This window comes from Podarcis bocagei (genome assembly GCF_964188305.1).
Source record: "Podarcis bocagei genome assembly, chromosome: 12".
Classification (NCBI taxonomy): Eukaryota; Metazoa; Chordata; class Lepidosauria; order Squamata; family Lacertidae; genus Podarcis; species Podarcis bocagei.
In genome coordinates this window covers 55,403,843-55,422,200 of record NC_138137.1, presented here as the reverse complement: position 1 = coordinate 55,422,200, position 18,358 = coordinate 55,403,843, and the positions used below count along the sequence as shown (strand labels likewise).

The following is an 18,358-nucleotide window of genomic DNA, read 5'->3' as shown; positions in this document are numbered from 1 at the left end:
GCCTCAGTCACTGGCAGAATCCGTCAGTGGGCGTTTCTTGAACCTCTTCCAACATAAAAGTTGTTTGACACCCAGTCTCCTCCTCCTCTCACTGTGCGGGAGTCTTCTGCGCAGGGAAGGCGTGGGTAGCGGAGGACCTGGGCTCTCCTCACTGATGTCCAGTGAAGAGTCCTGGAGCCCTCTCGCCACTTCCCCCATCTGCCCCCCTTTATCCCTGGTGTTGCGCTGATTGGCTTCCCCCTCTACTGAGCTGTTTCTCCCCCTGCTGCTGGGTCCTTCGCCAGCATCATCTGGGAGCCTTCCCTTCGCCTCTCTCTCCAATGTCAGTTCCCTGACAGGTAAGGTAAAGGTAAAGGGTCTGACTATTAGGTCCAGTCGTGACTGACTCGGGGATTGCGGCACTCATCTTGCTTTATTGGCCAAGGGAGCCAGCGTACAGCTTATGGGTCATGTGACCAGCATGACTAAGTCGCTTCTGGCGAACCAGAGCAGCTCACGGAAACACCGTTTACCTTCCTGCTGGAGTGGTACCTATTTATCTACTTGCACTTTGACATGCTTTCGAACTGCTAGGTTGGCAGGAGCAGGGACCAAGCAACGGGAGCTCACCCTGTCGCGGGGATTCGAACCGCCGACCTTCTGATCGGCAAGTCCTAGGCTCTGTGGTTTAACCCACAGTGCCACCTGTGTCCCTTTCACCATAGGTAGAAAGCACAATAACTGCGACCGCAACGGCATCGACAGCAAGGCAGATAAAAGTTGAGACGGAACCGCCTTCCTCCCCGTGCTCATATCTGACTGATTTCTTTCTTTTGAAATTGTTTTTTATTTGATTTTACAGAGATAAATTCCAAAAGGGATTAATTATTACCTGTACCCCTTTCTTGGCAGTTGCAACTCTCTCTCCCATGCTTCTCAGTGTCAATGGGCGTTTAATAAGTAGAGTGCTGCCTCAACATCCCCCCTCCATAAGGACAACCTTGTGAAAGGTGCACTTGGTGGCAGTGAATTAAGCTCACTACAAACCGGGTCCAGATTTTAGGAGGGTCTGTGTCTATCAGGTCACTGTTACGAGTGACTGGCACATCTCTGGGTATCATCTTGTGATCTGAATGACGTGAAGTGGGTTGACTTTGATGCTAACCCTTTTCTTCTCGCACTGAAGAGAGAAAAGCTATAGGGGATGCCTTTGTCACGATCAGAGCTGGAGGATTCTGTCGGGGGCCTCACTCGAACATGCAGATAAGGAGGTAAAAGAGAAAACCATGGACTCTGTGTCACCAGCAGCATCGCTTCCTCCAGTCACAAGAGGGAAAGCCAGCAAATCGGTGGCCTTGGCTTGTTGCCTTCAAGGCTACCCACTAGGCCTCCTTATGGTAGCTCACAAAGCCAACAATCAGTTCAAAGCTCTGCTAGCCACATCGGGTCCCCCAGTCCTGAGCTGGGGTTGGAAGAAAACCACACGACCCCAAAGACCACCAAGCATGTTGCAGGCATTTCTGTGGTTAGAATTAAAATTGAAAGCAGAGATCAAAACATGAAAGGAATTGTGGTTAACTTGGTTCCACCATTGATTTTGAATTAGTGAATCTGTACGGACACCAGCTCAAATGTGTCCACATTATGTTTCATTAGTTCTGCCTGACAGTACCTATTTTCAAGCCAGCTAGAGGCACTGCTCGTTGCAGGATACTAGGGACATCTCCCACCAATCCCAGCCAGCATGGACAATAGTCAAGGCTGAGGGAGTTGTAGTCCAACAATGTCAGGAGACATTCCCCACTCCTGCATCAAATCATTCATTCCTGAGAGACAGAGTGTTGCATCAGAGGCCACTGTTTTACGGACCACATTTGGATTTTTTAGTGAGTGCCATGGGCACATACGCCAATCACTTCTCTTCCCTTGGATCATCAACCACTCCCCAAGAGAGGCAGAAAGAGAAGCGTGTACACACACACACACACACACACACACACACACACACACACACACTCTTACGCTTTCCCAAGGGAACTGGATAAAAGTTGGAATTAATCTGAGGCTTGATAAGCACAAAGAAGAAAGAGGAATTGGGAAAGAGTGTCACTCTTTCAACTTCCTCTTGCCACTCTGTCATGACCAGTGGAATGCAGTGGAGGTCCTAAGGTTTTTTCAGGGTGTGATGGCAGAAGCCCTTGCACTCGATTGTCTGTGGGTTCTATCTAGCAAAGTTGGAATACTGCTTATGGTCCAAATAAATCTTCCATAGATATACAGTGGTACCTCGGGTTACGGACGCTTCAGGTTACAGACTCCACTAACCCAGAAATAGTACCTCGGGTTAAGAACTTTGCTTCAGGATGAGAACAGAAATTGCACAGTGGCAGCAGAGGGGGGCCCCATTAGCTAAAGTGGTACCTCAGGTTAAGAACAGTTTCAGGTTAAGAACAAACCTCAGGAACAAATTAAGTACCACTGTAATGAAATAGGATTTTGATTCTACAGCACTTTCTGAACTCAGCTTTCCACTGCAGTTCTTTGGATCTGTGATTTTGTTAAGATTTTATTTGCACTTAATAGGCAACCTTAAATAGTGCTCTGCCAATTTTTTTGGAGGACAAAGGGATTACTTTTCATAAAACCACACTGAGGTGTGCTTTCCAAAGAAAACAATTTGTGAATGAAGCATGAAGGGGTTAACGTACAATGTGTTCCTTTCATTCTTTAGCCTATTAATAGCAGTTGCATCTAGTCTCTGTCATCATCTCCTAATTTTCTTAGTTCAAAGGGATGTTATAGGGACATTAACAAGTTGCTCTCCATTTCCTAAGCTAGGCACGAAGGCTGTGCACATACTACCAGTGTGAAACACAGCTATGTTGTCCTTTTCCTCCATTTGGACTGACATTGGTCTGTGGGAAAACACACCAAAGCTCATTATTTCTCAAGAAACAACAGAATGTACATGGATTGTGGCTAATGCCATTTGTGCACCGCTACCTAAACCAGCAGTGAAGGTTCTCTGGACGCAGAGTAAATGGGAGTGCATAGGCAGCAATAGACAGCATAGCTGTCCAAGAGAACCTTGTCAAGGAGCCAGTTTACACACAAGGGGAAATGTCCTTGACGTGTGTGCACGGGTGTTAGCAGGACTCGGCACTATAAAATACAAATAAAGCATGCATGTCTCAAAGGTAGTTGAGAACATGTGCCAAGAAGGTATAGGCTACAACCCAGCACATTGCCCCAAGTTTTGGAGATGTAGATCCCCTTTTCACACTTTGTGATATTTAGCTGCCAATGTTATAGAACTGTAGAGTTGGGAGTGTTGGGATGCATCCGAGGGAACGGGGGCAATTGGCAGGCCCCCAGCTGGCTCCAGCCCAGTCCTTGGATCTCCGGCCCTTGGATCAGCATGTAAACTGCGACTCGAGCCTCAGAAACCTTCAGAGAGCCAGAGTGGTGTAGTGGTTAAGAGCAGTGGACTCTGGTGATAATCTGGTGAACCGGGTTCGCTTCCCCGCTTCCCCGCTTCCCCGCTCCTCCACATGCAGCTGCTGGGTGACCTTGGGCTAGTCACACTACTTTGAAGTCTCTCAGCCCCACTCACCTCACAGAGTGTTTGTTGTGGGGGAGGAAGAGAAAGGAGCTTGTTAGCCGCTTTGAGACTCCTTCGGGTAGTGATAAAGCGGGATATCAAATCCAAACTCTTCTTCTTCTTCAGAGGCTGAGCACGCAAGCCAGCAGAGAAAATAGCTCTTCTCAACAGAAGGGCAGAGAGAGGCTGTGTAAAGCGTATTTACAGGCATTTTATTCAGCATCAGGACAGAGGGGGAAACATGTCTTCTCCCCTTCGTGTCCAAGCAAAAAGGAGCATAAGCAAAAGCTATACACAAACGGACATTCCCAGCAAGCTGTGCTGGAGAGTAAACAGACAACAATCCACACATCTGTTTTAAGGTGGAATGGAACGTCAATATCCTAACAGGGAGGGCCTCCAAATGTCATCTAGTTCAATCCCCTGCCATGCAGGAATTGCAGCTAAAGAGCCCCTGAGAGATGGCCACCCAACCTCCATTAAAAAACCTCTGTTGGAGAGTCCGTCCCCTTCTGAGGGTATGACATACGGTATAGCAGCTAAACTGAATTCAGTGTATTTTGGTTAATCCAGTCATGCATGCTCTTCCTAATGAAAGGCATTGGAAACATCTTTAAAAGGCACTTACTCTCTGCCCCTAACCCATATCTATATAGCATTTGGAACACATGTTCTCTGGGGCAGTAGACTGCTGGTGTGCAAATGCCAGGGCCAGCCCATTCATGAGGCAAGGTGAGGCGACCACCTCAAGTGGCAGGTCGCCTCAGGTGCTGCTGCCGCTGCAACTATGGCACACTCCTTGGATGCCGGATTTGCCGCTTCCTCAGTGCCCCCTCCCCCAATTCTTCCCTGGTTGGGGGCGGCATCATTTTGTGGTTTGCCTCAGGTTCCAAAATGTATTGTGCAGCCCTGGCAAATGCAGAAAGCATATAGGCTTGTGTGAATGTGCTTTCTTTCTTTCTTTCTTTTTGCAACACATCAGTGCTTGAAAATAGCCTAATGGTATTCTTGTCCAAACTTGCAACAGATAATTGCTTAATATACATTGCGTGGCAAGAACCCTCCCCCATGTGAAATGAAGACACTGGACAAAAAATTTAAGGTTAATGGGCATAAAAAGGCCACAACTTTATTGATTACAGAATTGAAAGGTATTGGCCTTAGGCATTGGCTCCTATCGACTACCCGGCATGGAGACCGGGAAGGGTTAACCACAACCACAGGCGGTCCCCGGGCGTACCTGGCCTTAAGTATGCTAGGCCACGCCTCCCCAGCCCGCCTATTGGCGGGCAGGGTCGCAGGCACGCCCGGGGATTCCCTGGATCTCGCGGGGGCACAAGGCCAGCCCCCACGTGTGTGGGAGGGGATAGCCCGCAACCCCCTCTCCTCCCGAGTTCGGAAAGGGCTTAACGAAAAACAGGAGTAATACTTCTCTAAATTTATTTGTTGACAACTCCCAGGAGATGGCATTAATTGCTGTACTAAAAATGCAGCTCCAATTATGATTACTCTGGATGTGTTGATTTACCGTATTTTTTCCTCTATAAGACTCACTTTTTCCCTCCTAAAAAGTAAGGGGAAATCTGTGTGCGTCTTATGGAGCGAATGCAGGCTGTGCAGTTCTCCCAGAAGCCAGAACAGCAAGAGGGATCGCTGCTTTCACTGCGCAGCGATCCCTCTTGCTGTTCTGGCTTCTGAGATTCAGAATTTTTCCCCCCTTGTTTTCCTCCTCCAAAAATGCAGGTGCGTCTTGTGGTCTGGTGCGTCTTATAGAGTGAAAGATACGGTACTTTCTTTAGTTGAGTATGAAGACCACCTTTTATTTTTCTTTGAGGAAATATCCAACATCCTTTTATCTCAGTTTTTGAAGAAATTGCATGGTCTCACTCTTCTCTTGCTCACATCCCTATAAACTCTCAAATACATTTTCATTATTATTTTTTAGACCTGCCCAGTTTCACAGTTCTGAAGCCCCTACCAAGCTACTGATCTGCCACTGGGCTCGCTTTCAAGCTGCTATTCCCAGATATATCCCTCTGTGGTTAGAATTATTAGGACAGTCAAAATCCATAAGCAACACGGGCAATTTGAAGTTGTGTGCAACTGGAGAGGTGTGCTTCAAGATCCTTTGGAAAGTCACAGAGGATACTCTGATTTCAGCTTGAATAATGCACATTTGACCATGATCTGAGAGCTATGCCCCAGTCAACACACCTTGTAGAGAGGGAATGGGACACATTTCTCAGACTGTATCAGTTTGGGCAGCAAAATGTTCTGATACCAGGCTGGGTGCTATACGATGCACTAGAGAGCCTGGTAAAATGTGATAGGTAGCAGTCTGGGTATCTTTCATATAAATTTTGCTACTGCTTTTGGGAAGAAGCCAGTTCAGACCCAGTAACCTCCCCCCTAAATAAATTCACACTTGACTCAAATTTTGGTTTTGGTTTTTGGCAGAATTTAGGCCACAACTTTATTGATCACAGAAAGTGACTGGTTGCATAGGCTCTGGTTCGACTAGCTCCCTGCACCGTTGCAGGTAGCGCTGACCCAGGGCACCAGCATAGGTCAGCCAAGGGTGAACACCTGGATAAGTGGGAAGTCAGGAACAGGCTATCTCCGCCACCCAAATGTCCCCCTGAACTCAGGCATGGGCACAACCCCTTCACAGGGGTTGACCAAACCATCAAGTCCCTGGATTCCTTTAATGGAATACCCTTCACATTGGGATGGCGAGAGCGTTCTCCCATCCCTATCACCTGAAGCAGAGCCTATCTGCAACCTTACAAGTTGTGACGATTTGCTATGCGGCAGGTGAAACCCAAATGACAACAGCCTATCAGCCAAGTGGGGAAAATTCCTGCCGTGCCCCTGTCCCAATGACAGACGACACACGACAGCATAGCAAGGTCAAGCGCAAAGCCCTAAAAGTAGGGAGAGGTGGGCGGGTGTTCCGAATGCACGCACCGAAAGAGGAAGCTCTGGGTCACGTGCATGGGCATAAATAGGTCCCTCGAACCGTTTGGACTGCATCCCATTGGCCAGATTGCACCCAGCTTCGAGGGACCTACCAATCGGGTGTTGTGGCTGACGAATCATACCCAATTTAATGTTTGTTTAAAATAAATTTATTTAAAACATTTCTATCCTGTCTATTCATGGCTTAAGGGGGGTAGACAGCATTGCTGCTGGTGGTCTCTTGTTTTTCCTCTGTCTCATCCCTGTATGCGCGACCTAACCACCTACGTTTTCACTGCTAGCTGAACAGCAGGAAGCTATTGGTAAAATTCCAGAGGAAAAGTCAAGCACCACTCAAAAGGACACAGTTCTTCAAGGTGATGGGATTCAAGAACGGACTATTCCTATTACAAGGTAACTTCCTTGACCAATTCAGATACCGTACCACTGAAAGCCATGCAGGTAAAGTATCCTGCATTTCAGTTCCTCTTTTATAGCTAGGTGCCATACACACGAAAAATTGTGTTACTAATTTTCCTTTATCCCTTTTTCAAAATGCAGGCGGTACATCATATAGTTTAATTCACACCAGCATTAAAATTCCCTACCTGTGGAAAACCAGGTTGTCTGGGAGAACAGCTGCAGTCTAGTTTTCTTCCTAATATCCTAGTTGTGTATATACCGGGAGGTTTTTTTTTGGGGGGGGGGTTGGTGTAGGTATTGGTGTGAAGAGGAAATGGGTTACATTAGCATTTATACGTTCAGTCCCCAACCTGCATTCTGATGGGATTCAGTTCTTCAGAAGTCAATCCTACATGAGGCTTAAAGGTAAAGGGACCCCTGACCGTTAGGTCCAGTCGCAGCCGACCCTGGGGTAGTGGCGCTCATCTCGCTTTATTGGCCGAGGGAGCTGGTGCACAGCTTCCAGGTCATGTGGCCAGCATGACTAAGCCGCTTCTGGCGAACCAGAGCAGCAGACAGAAACTCCGTTTACCTTCCCGCCAGAGCGGTACCTATTTATCTACTTGCACTTTGATGTGCTTTCGAACTGCTAGCTTGGCAGGATCAGAGACCGAGCAAAAGGAGCTCACCCCGTTGCAGGGATCGAACCTCCGACCTTCTGATCAGCAAGCCCTAGGCCCTGTGGTTTAGACCACAGCACCACCCGAGTCTCTTACATGAGGCTTACGAATGCTGCTATATAGCAATATCTTTACTATCGAGTGCACATTTGCAATGTCTGATCAGGAGAGAGGTGAATTTGGACTGAACTGAAATTAATCACTCCCCACCGCACGGACACACATTTTCAGCTGGGTCAAAAAAGTATCTCCCCCTATTGGCGGTCTCTCAGCACTTATTGTGGAAATGTTTGCTTATTCACTTAAATTGTCATCACTTGCCTTTGCTCTCACTTGCCTTCAGAGAAGTTATTGCATCATACCCTCCAGCATTCCTCAGATGAAAATAGGGATGTCCTATTCTCTTTGGGGTTTCCTTTTCCCCTAACGCAGGACATAAATTCAAAGGTTTCTGTGCTTAAAATGCTACAGTTGTGTGTGTTTCCTCTGATAATTTTTGACCAGCTCAAGCAGCAATACTGGTGTAGCATAGACTGTCCCTATTGTCATCAGAGGAAGGTTGGAGGATAGATAGCCTAAAACAACTAATATGTAATACGACAGTTGAGGAAACTTTTCAGCCTGAAGGTCTTGTTCCCTCATGGACAACCTTCCAAGTGCCACATGCCAGGGTGGGCAGGCCCAGAGCCAAAAGGGATTGAAGCTCTTATCTTTTTACAGTATACTACATTCCAAGCACACGTCAGGCATGTATGCATGTATGTGCCTATCCACATAAGAAAGAGGCACGTTCAGAAATCAATAGGAAAAATTCCAGCTAGGCAAAAGTATGCTGGGACTGGGAGAGGGGCAGGCCCCTGGTTGCTATTCCTCTCTACACCAGGAATACACCACTACACCAACATGGTGTAGTGGTTAAGAGCGGTGGACTCGTAACCTGATGAACCAGGTTCGCTTCCCCGCTCCTCCACATGCAGCTGCTGGGTGACCTTCTTTGAAGTCTCTCAGCCTCACTCACCTCACAGAGTGTTTGTTGTGGTGGAGGAAGGGAAAGGAGAATGTTAGCCGCTTTGAGACTCCTTCGGGTAGTGATAAAGTGGGATATCAAATCCAAACTCCTCCTCCACCACCTCTGTATTATGAAATCTGTTAAGAACATCTGATGTTCTGATGACTGCTAAGAACCTCATATAATACCCCATTTACTCATTGATCACCTTGATGCAGTTGGATTATCCATATCTCCAACTCAAAGAGGAGCCAGCCATCAGGGGAAATAAAGGAGCAAAATTAGTGGCAAATAGTCATGCAATCTAAGTCTTTTTTGGAGGTGAGGGATATTAGAACCATTTCAAAACAGCCAGTGTTCACTCCCTAGCAAAATTTCAGCACATCCAGCAAGTTAATATGTTTAGTACAAAAAAAATCTACCAAGGAATGGGAAAGCCAGCAGAATATGAGATAGATTACAGGAAACTTAATTGTGAGTGGAGAAATAGATCAGTCTAGAAACTGATGGAATTTCCAAGCCTTAATTTACTAGATTGCTTCCATTTCATTGGTGCTGGGCAAGTGGAGGAGAATCTTTCCTCAGGCTTCCCTACTCACCAGTAGTATGCGGAATAAACAGCAACATTGCGGCCTGCTTTCAGTTTGTCGACTGTGTCCCAAAAACTCTTGTGTCCATTGTGACTTTCCTTCCTGCTTTAATGCTTAAGAACCTCTCAAATCATGGCTGGAGCAGAGTGGCCCAAGCACGACGGGGCTGATGTCATCTTGGATGTACAGAGGGAAGTTTATATTGAGACCACGGAGAGAACCTGCATCTATAAAACAGCGGAGAAGAGCGCAGCAAGTAAGCCAACCTATTGCATGATCTTGCCTGGAGTCAAGACAAATCAGTTTTGTCAAAACTTTATTGGGGCTTCAATTTTCAGATTGCATTTTGTCTTTGGAATCTGAAACGTTATTATGCCAAGTTTCTTCCTCCCAAACACAGCATTCAGGAGTTTTTGACTTTGGCCATCAAGTCCTTAGGTCAATGGAGTGCTTTAACTCCCATTGTATGTATGGAACAAAATAAGCTACATTCAGGGAACAAAAACCTTGAGACACTCTGGGAAAAGTTTGGGGCAAGTGCCCCCCACCTCCAATTTGGCCAAGTCTCAATGGCCTTCCAGCTTCAACCTTGGACACAATTATCTCTCATTACTTTGATCAGTTACAGATAGGTAGCCGTGTTGGTCTGCCATAGTCAAAATAAAAAAATTCCTTCCAGTAGCACCTTAAAGACCAACTAAGTTAGTTCTTGGTATGAGCTTTCGTGTGCATGCACACTTCTTCAGATACACTGAAACAGAAGTTGCCAGATCCTTCTATATAGAGAGAAGGTGGGGAGGGGTATTACTCAGAAGGGTGGTGGGAATGGGAGATTGGCAGATAGCTGTTGACGACTCTTAACGACTGCAATAGGTCTTACAGGAAAAGGCAAGGGGTGAGAAGGTGAAAAGCCATTTTTCACCTTCTCACCCCTTGCCTTTTCCTCTAAGACCTATTGCAGTCGTTAAGAGTCGTCAACAGGCTCATCTCAGCTATCTGCCAATCTAGAAGGATAGCTGAGATGAGCCATATATAGAAGGATCTGGCAACTTCTGTTTCAGTGTATCTGAAGAAGTGTGCATGCACACGAAAGCTCATACCAAGAACTAACTTAGTTGGTCTTTAAGGTGCTACTGGAAGGATTTTTTTTACTTTGATCACTGCCTGTGTCTGTTCTGGCCAGCCTGTGAGCTCATGTGTGAGCCAGACATCAGTTCCAGGCTTTCCAGCTCCAAAATGATTGCTGCATCTTTTGACTCTTACACTTGAGAGGTAGAAATGCCTTGTGAAATTGAGCATGTAAACACTGGTACAGTGGGGGGGGGGGAATGGTGGGCTGTACAAGATTTGAAGAAGAATTAGAATCCTGAGGCAGGTGGAGCCTTCTTTCCTCAATCCCTCAAGACACATAGTTTGAATACTTTCTGTTGGAGGGTCCTTGTTAGATTTGTATTCCCTACTTGCCTTATTAAAGGTAAAGGGACCCCTGACCATCAGGTCCATTCGTGGCCGACTCTGGGGTTGCGGCGCTCATCTCACTTTATTGGCTGAGGGAGCCAGCGTACAGCTTCCAGGTCATGTGGCCAGCATGACTAAGCTGCTTCTGGAGAACCAGAGCAGCTCATAGAAAGGCCGTTTACCTTCCTGCCAGAGTGGTACCTATTTATCTACTTGCACTTTGACGTGCTTTTGAGCTGCTAGGTGGGCAGGAGCAGGGACCGAGCAATGGGAACTCACCCCGTTGCAGGGATTCGAACCTCTGACCTTCTGATCGGCAAGTCCTAGGCTCTGTAGGCTCCCACAGTGCCGCCCGCATCCCTTAACTAAAACTCATTAACTAAAACTTATTTAGGAACTGCTTATTTGATCTCATGGTGCATTTGATTAAATAGTGCTTGGTTGCAATAAGGGTTTGGATGGGGGCCAGTAAGCGGAAACTTAAACCAGGTAATACTGAGATGCTATCAGTGGGAGGATCCTTTCTCCAGCTGAGTGGTATGCAGTTGGCTGTAGATGGGGACCACACCTCCTCTGAAGGAGCTTGAGGCACAGGCAGTGTTGGTACTGTGGCATGCCTTCCACCAACTTAGGCTGGTGGCCCAACTACAACCCTATCTGGACAGGGATCGCTTGGCTACAGTCATCTAAGCTCTGGTAACTTTTAGACTGGACTACCGCAATGTGCTTTATGTGCAGAAAATGGTGCAGAAGCTTCAGTTAGTATAACGTGGCTGCCCGACTGTCAACAGTGCTTGAGGCAAAGAGATCATACAACACCAATTCTCTTCCAGTTGCACAATCTACCAGTATGCTTTGAAACCAAATTCAATATCTGCAAAACAGATATTGCTGGGTTATTTATGAGAGACTTCTTACCAGAGTAAGACTGGTTTTCGAAGTGGGGGAACTAAGCTCAAAAGCTTCAGAAACACTAAAGTCCAGGTTCTAGAAGGCATTGTAGCAGCTGAAGGCACCTCTGCAGCCATCCAGAAGAGAGAAATTGCAATAGCTAGCAAGTGTAAGAAGAAGAGGTTTAGGGAGTTAACTCTATGATCTCTGAGCACAAATGTCCTGGAAGTCATCTTCCAAGAACTGTGCAAAATTTGGTCACAACTGCGATTTGTTTCTCATCCACCCTTGTTTCCAATATTATTCTTTTTTTAAGGAGCTGAAACCTAACACTTTTGTTTCATCAGGCCCACCGTACATGCAGGTGACAATTGAAGATGTGCAGGTTCGGTGTGGGGAGATGGCAAAGTTTCATGCTATTATTGAAGGAGACCCACAGCCAACCATTGCATGGTTTAAGGTAGGCAGCAGACGTTCCCAGACAGAGGTGTGAATAAAGGGAAAGGAGATTGAATAAATCTGCAGAGTAGTAAAATGGGCATGGGCTAAGAGATGAGTTCATATACAGTCTCCACTTTTGCATTTATGGACAGAAAATTGGATGTACTGAAAGCATGAAGATACATTTCAGTGGTGCACTGGGAATCACCAAGTAACAGTTTCCCTCTCTGCCAGAACCCTCACTGGATTCTGAAGTTCCATTTTGCCAGATGGATTTTCCAGAGTGGAGCTCAAAATGTTGAAATTAGTGATTCTTCTGGAGGTGTATTTTTAGAAATTAATCCTTAAAAAAGAGAAAAGAATTAAAAACATTTTTGACTGGGGTTGTCCAGGAGATCGTCCCGGACTTGATGGATCGTGTACAAGATTTTATATACCTAGGTAGTCTTGGTTTACTTTTATCTGCCTTCCTCAGTGGCCTTCATGTGCTATATTTCTCTCATCCTTCCAGGGTATTTCATTGTTGACAGACAGTGAAAGAGTCCATCAGCTCAGTGAAGGCACAAGATACTCTTTGATTCTGTACAACACTAGAACTGAAGATGGTGGTGTCTACACTTGCATCGCTAAAAATACAGGGGGGGAGGTCTTATGCAAAGCTGAACTTGTGGTCCAAGAAGGTAACTACAGTCGTACCTCATGTTATGTTGCTTCAGGTTGAGCGTTTTCAGGTTGCGTCCCGCGGCAACCTGGAAGTACTGGAAAGGGATACTTCCGGGTTTTGCCACTCGCGCATGCGCAGACACACAAAATGACATCACACGCATGCGCAGAAGCAGCAAATCGCAACCCACCCACGCGCAGACGCGGGTTGCGTTCTGCTCATGTTGCGAACAGGGCTCTGGAACGGATTCCATTCGCAACCAGAGGTACCACTGTATAGAAGTGTGAACTGGTCCTTGCACTACTTACATTTGCCTTTCTCATTAGTTCTTGCCTACTTATTAGTGGCATGCAGTGTCTCAACAGACTTTCCATTCTTCTGCCTCAAATTGCCTCCTCCAAAATGTCTTGTGACCATCTGAAATTTGGAGATAACCATGTTGTCCTATCTCATAGGATTATTCTTGCTTGTAGGGTTATTAAAACAGATCTGATTGTTTAAGTGCTTTTGTTTTTTACAAACGACATAACTCCAAAGAATGGTGCCCCTTCGTGATGACATCATAATCACTTTCCCACATATAAAATGCAGTGTTTTGGATACCACCCCTCACAAAAGTGATGGAATGTATGATGCGTGAAATGTGTTCAGCAAAGGAGAAGTGATGCAAGAGCGTGATCGTGTGGAGGCCCGCTACTTTACATGTTCTTGTTGTTTGAATTGCTACAGATAAGAAAAGCCAAGAGGCAAAGAAACAGAGCAATAGAAGAAAGCTTCATTCTTTTTATGAGGTTAAACAAGAAATAGGAAGGTAAAAACTATTTTTCACTTGATATTCCACTTGGGTCATAATTATTGTTTTGTGTGGGTGTCTGAGGCATGGGAAAGAACTCAATAGGAAAGTTGCTTCTGCCACAGATTGGAGATTTGAATCAGCCTGTCTTGTTTGTTTTTAAAAAATTTTTCACAGGGGTTCCTTTGGATTGATTAAAAGAGTGGTCCACAAAGGCAACCGAGTGTCATGTGCAGCCAAATTTATCGCCCTGCGAAGCAAAACAAGGGATCAAGCCTATCAGGAGAGGGATATCCTAGCCACAGTGTCCCATGACAGGATCACCCAGCTTCTGGATCAGTTTGAAACACGGAAAACCTTGATTCTGATTTTGGAGCTGTATCCTTTTTTTTTTTTTCTGAATCCTGGAGGGGGAATGTATGTTAACACTGCTTGCGGTTGTGTAAGATGATGAAGAGAGCTGGTGTTCAGCACTGGTGCAGGCTCTTTGAAGACAGTGCAATGAACCTGAACGTCAAACCTGGAATCAAAACAAAAAAATGCGCACAGTATTTGTGTCATTGCCAAATATGCTTTGGCGTTGTTTACTTATTTTTTTGGCATTGTTAATTAATTAATTATTTTAAAGCAAGGCGCCTTAAAAACTAACACATTTATTATGGAAGAATCCTTTGCGTCACATTTTATGGTACTATAGGCACATGTGTTGGTGCCAAAGGGAAATGAAGTGCAGGGAGTACAGTCAGTGGCAGTTATGTTATTTGCAGTGAACATTCACAAATAATGTGTAGCAGATAATGCAAACTTCTAGCATTGATATTGTAATGGTTCCAAGTGGTTGCTCGAGAGCAAGCAGGCAGTTACCTGCCTACTCAGCTGTAAAGCCTTGCTTTAGCTGCAAAAACAGACTTTATCTGTCCAGAGCGCCACTCTCCCATGGCTGGCTCATTCACTGGCAGAATCCGTGAGTGGGTGGCCCTTAAACTTTCCCCAGCAAAGTAATTTCTTGACGGCCAGTCTGTGCCTCCCCTCTCTGCGCGGAAGGTTACTGCGTAAGGAGGGCATGGGTAACGGAGGACCCCTCTCCTCCCCACTTTGCCCAGGCAAGGTCTCCTGGCACCGCCTCGCCTCCTCCGAGCCCTGCAGCTCCTCTCCCCTGGAGGCGTGGTTACTCTCCTCCGTTGAGGAGGAGCTGCATCCCCTGATCCTTGGAGGCTCTCTGTACTCCATTCGGTTTTTCCTCTCTCCCTCCTGAATGGATGGCAGTTCCCTGACAGATATGTATTGTGGTTTTTTTAAAAAAACAAAACCCAAAAACTATTCCAGTTCAAGCTAGAGATGACAGAACAGAACTCTGTGCTAAGTTGTGATTTTGAGGCTTCAGATTACATTTCATACTCCCTCTGAGGTGTCTTTATTTGAGACGTCTGTTTACCCCTCAATTGGGTAGGTGGCATTGTGGCCAGGCACTGTCCCCCGTCACAATCCCACGGAGGCTGGGTTGGGAGGCCTGGTCAGCACATGTGGTCTGCACATACATGGTGCCACAGAAAAAAGGTGGGAGTTGTATAATATTTCATATAACATAAAACTTATGGAAGAACAAAAACAACACATCAGCCTCATGAACAGTAAAACAACCTTAGCAATACTCTAACAATAAACAACCTGGGTCCCAGTACATTTCCAAGCACAATTCAACGTGTTGGTGTTGACCTTTAAAGCCCTAAACGGCCTTGGTCCTGTATACCTGAAGGAGCATCTCCACCCCCATCGTTCAGCCCGGACACTGAGATCCAGCTCTGAAGGCCTTCTGGCGGTTCCCTCACTGCAAGAAGTGAAACTACAGGGAACCAGGCAGAAGGCCTTCTCGGTAGTGGCGCCCACCCTGTGGAATGCGCTCCTGTCAGATGTCAAAGAGATAAATAATTATATGACACCTTCCATAGACATCTGAAAGCAGTTCTGTACGCTTTTAATGTATCACGTTCTGTTCTGTTGTTTTTGTTGTTGTGTTTCCGTTTATTCTGTTGGAAGCTGCTAAGCATGGGTGGGGCACAAAAAATAAATTATTATGATTGTAATTATGATTAATTCCCACCCACTAATTATTTCTAGAATTGTTCTGTTATCAGCTACACATTATTTGTGGGTTAATAACATAATAATTACATTGACACCTCTCTCTCTCTCTCTCTCTCTCTCTCTCTCACACACACACACACACACACACACACACACACACACAATTAAGTAAGTATATTTGTACTAGAAACTCAAGAGATGTTTGGGGCCAGAGAATAATTGATCAGTTGCTTTTTATTGCTCCATAACAAAAAGGATGTTGTGTTCCTTAGTGTGTTAGATGCTCCAATGAAGAACTTCTGGACCGGTTGTTCAGGAAGAATGTGGTTACTGAAGCAGAGGTGAAGCTCCTTCTTTGTGTTTCTTTTGGGAGGGATGTAGGGTTTTTAGTCCAGATACTATTGTTGTATCCCACAACAGTTCTGAAATCAGAGATATACTTGTGGCATCTAGATAAATCCACTGATAACCTTACATTTCCCCCTCTCTCCAACTTGCAGGTCAAGTTCTACTTCAGACAACTTTTAGAAGGGATTGAATATCTCCATAAGAATAAAGTGCTTCATTTGGATATTAAGGTAACGTTTAAAAAGAGCTGCATGTTCGGTTCGCTGCATCATTTATGAATTGCTTCGGAGAATCTGGGAAGTTTTCTATGAAGCCAAGTTTGGTTATTGGTTTTTTTGACAATTTGACTGTGTGGGGATGCTCTGCTCTGAGTATACAGGTGAAACATGCTTCTACTTCTCAGAGGTCCAATATTGCTCTATTTGCAGCCCTTGTTTTGCTGATTTCATTTAATATTCTAATTTTCTGAGATTGTTAATTTGGGGTTTTCATCAGCTGTACGCTATAATATCACAATTATAACAAATAAAAGCTTGACATATCTTGCTTTGCATGTCATGAGTCTATCTCATATGTTAGTTTCACCTTTTAAGTTGAATTACTGAAATAAATGAACTTTTCCATGATATTCTAATTTTCCGAGTTTCACCTGTAGATTCCTGCTGAAAAACAAGCACATTATAACATTTGGGTTTGATATTTTTCCAGAAGCTGCAAAGACAGGATAAAGTCCCTGGGTTCTGCCAAGGGCCTGAAGGGTAGGCAGGGAGGAGAAGGACCGTAATTCAGTGAGAGGGCACCTGCTTTTCATGCAAAAGGTCTCAGATTCAGATTCTCCAGAGAGGGCTGCAGAAGAATGAAACTCTGGAGAGCTGCTGCCAATCCATGCAGTTGATTCTCTGCTAGATGGACACCTTGATGGGTGACACCTGGCTTGAGAGCAGTACATGTGAAAAGGATCTAGGAGTCTTGGTTGACCACAAACTTGACATGAGCCAACAGTGTGACACGGCAGCTAAAAAAGCCAATGCAATTCTGGGCTGCATCAATAGGAGTATAGCATCTAGATCAAGGGAAGTAATAGTGCCACTGTATTCTGCTCTGGTCAGACCTCACCTGGAGTACTGTGTCCAGTTCTGGGCACCACAGTTCAAGAAGGACACTGACAAACTGGAACGTGTCCAGAGGAGGGCAACCAAAATGGTCAAAGGCCTGGAAACGATGCCTTATGAGGAACGGCTAAGGGAGCTGGGCATGTTTAGCCTGGAGAAGAGGAGGTTAAGGGGTGATATGATAGCCATGTTCAAATATATGAAAGGATGTCATATAGAGGAGGGAGAAAGGTTGTTTTCTGCTGCTCCAGAGAAGCGGACACGGAGCAATGGCTCCAAACTACAAGAAAGAAGATTCCACCTAAACATTAGGAAGAACTTCCTGACAGTAAGAGCTGTTTGACAGTGGAATTTGCTGCCAAGGAGTGTGGTGGAGTCTCCTACTTTGGAGGTCTTTAAGCAGAGGCTTGGCAACCATATGTCAGGAGTGCTCTGATGGTGTTTCCTGCTTGGCAGGGGGTTGGACTCGATGGTCCTTGTGGTCTCTTCCAATTCTATGATTCTATGATTCTATGGACCAATGACCTGAGCTTCAGTAGAAGGCATATTCCCATATTCCTATGAGAAAGATCCCAGAGGTGCAGGACCTCTCCACACCCTTCTTCCTTGCATTCCTGAGGTTCAGCCAAGAGTTTCAGATTCCCTGGGCTACACACCTCTAAGACTCCAATGAAACACACACAGAGCCTCACCCCATGCTAACTGAGATACCACTCTGTCATTGTTGGGGGGCTTATTCCTGGAGGCCTGCTGACACCTCAGAGTTCCTGGAGCTGGGCAAGGCCATTGGCTCATGTTAAGCAGGGTGGGACCGCACTCAGCTGAAGACTAGGGTCTGAACAGGAAGTCATTTGGGGTGCTCTTTCAAGTACGGGTTGATACTACAAGAGAGAGGAGCCTTGCTTGTTTTACGGGTGGTATCTCCTAGCCTCCTCTGCATAAAACACTCTTCTCTTTGCTTCAACAGCCTGCAAACATCTTGATGGTTTATGACGACAGAGATGACATTAAAATCTGTGATTTTGGATTCGCTCAAAAGATAAACCCATCTGAGCCTCAGTACAGTAAATATGGGTCTCCGGAATTTGTCTCACCTGAAATTCTCTCCCAGTCACCCGTATCGACAGCATCCGACATCTGGTAAAATATATTTTCCCCCTTGGGCTGTTTCTTTGTTTGCTTGCTTTTAAATGGAAATATATGTAGGGCTCTAAGGCAGTTGAAGAGCAAACTGGAGGTAGTGGAATGACTAGCAGCCATTGAGCATTTTTATAGCGCTGTCAAATGTTCAGATTGCTGCACTTGCATTATCTAGTTGCATCTAGTTATCCCCCCTTCCCCAAAGAG

The 18,358-nt window shown here is 45.6% G+C and overlaps 1 protein-coding gene across 1 annotated transcript in view; it reads left to right on the top strand.

The window, feature by feature from the left end:
- OBSCN (obscurin, cytoskeletal calmodulin and titin-interacting RhoGEF) overlaps nt 1-18,358 on the top strand; it is a 285,408-nt gene that overhangs the window by 225,010 nt on the left and 42,040 nt on the right. The window contains exons 92-100 of the mRNA XM_081163401.1: nt 6,841-6,952; nt 9,339-9,475; nt 11,916-12,028; nt 12,521-12,689; nt 13,403-13,484; nt 13,644-13,844; nt 15,832-15,892; nt 16,052-16,129; nt 17,979-18,151. Of these exons, the coding sequence (XP_081019527.1) occupies nt 6,841-6,952; nt 9,339-9,475; nt 11,916-12,028; nt 12,521-12,689; nt 13,403-13,484; nt 13,644-13,844; nt 15,832-15,892; nt 16,052-16,129; nt 17,979-18,151 (1,126 nt within the window). The remainder of the gene's footprint in view (nt 1-6,840; nt 6,953-9,338; nt 9,476-11,915; nt 12,029-12,520; nt 12,690-13,402; nt 13,485-13,643; nt 13,845-15,831; nt 15,893-16,051; nt 16,130-17,978; nt 18,152-18,358) is intronic.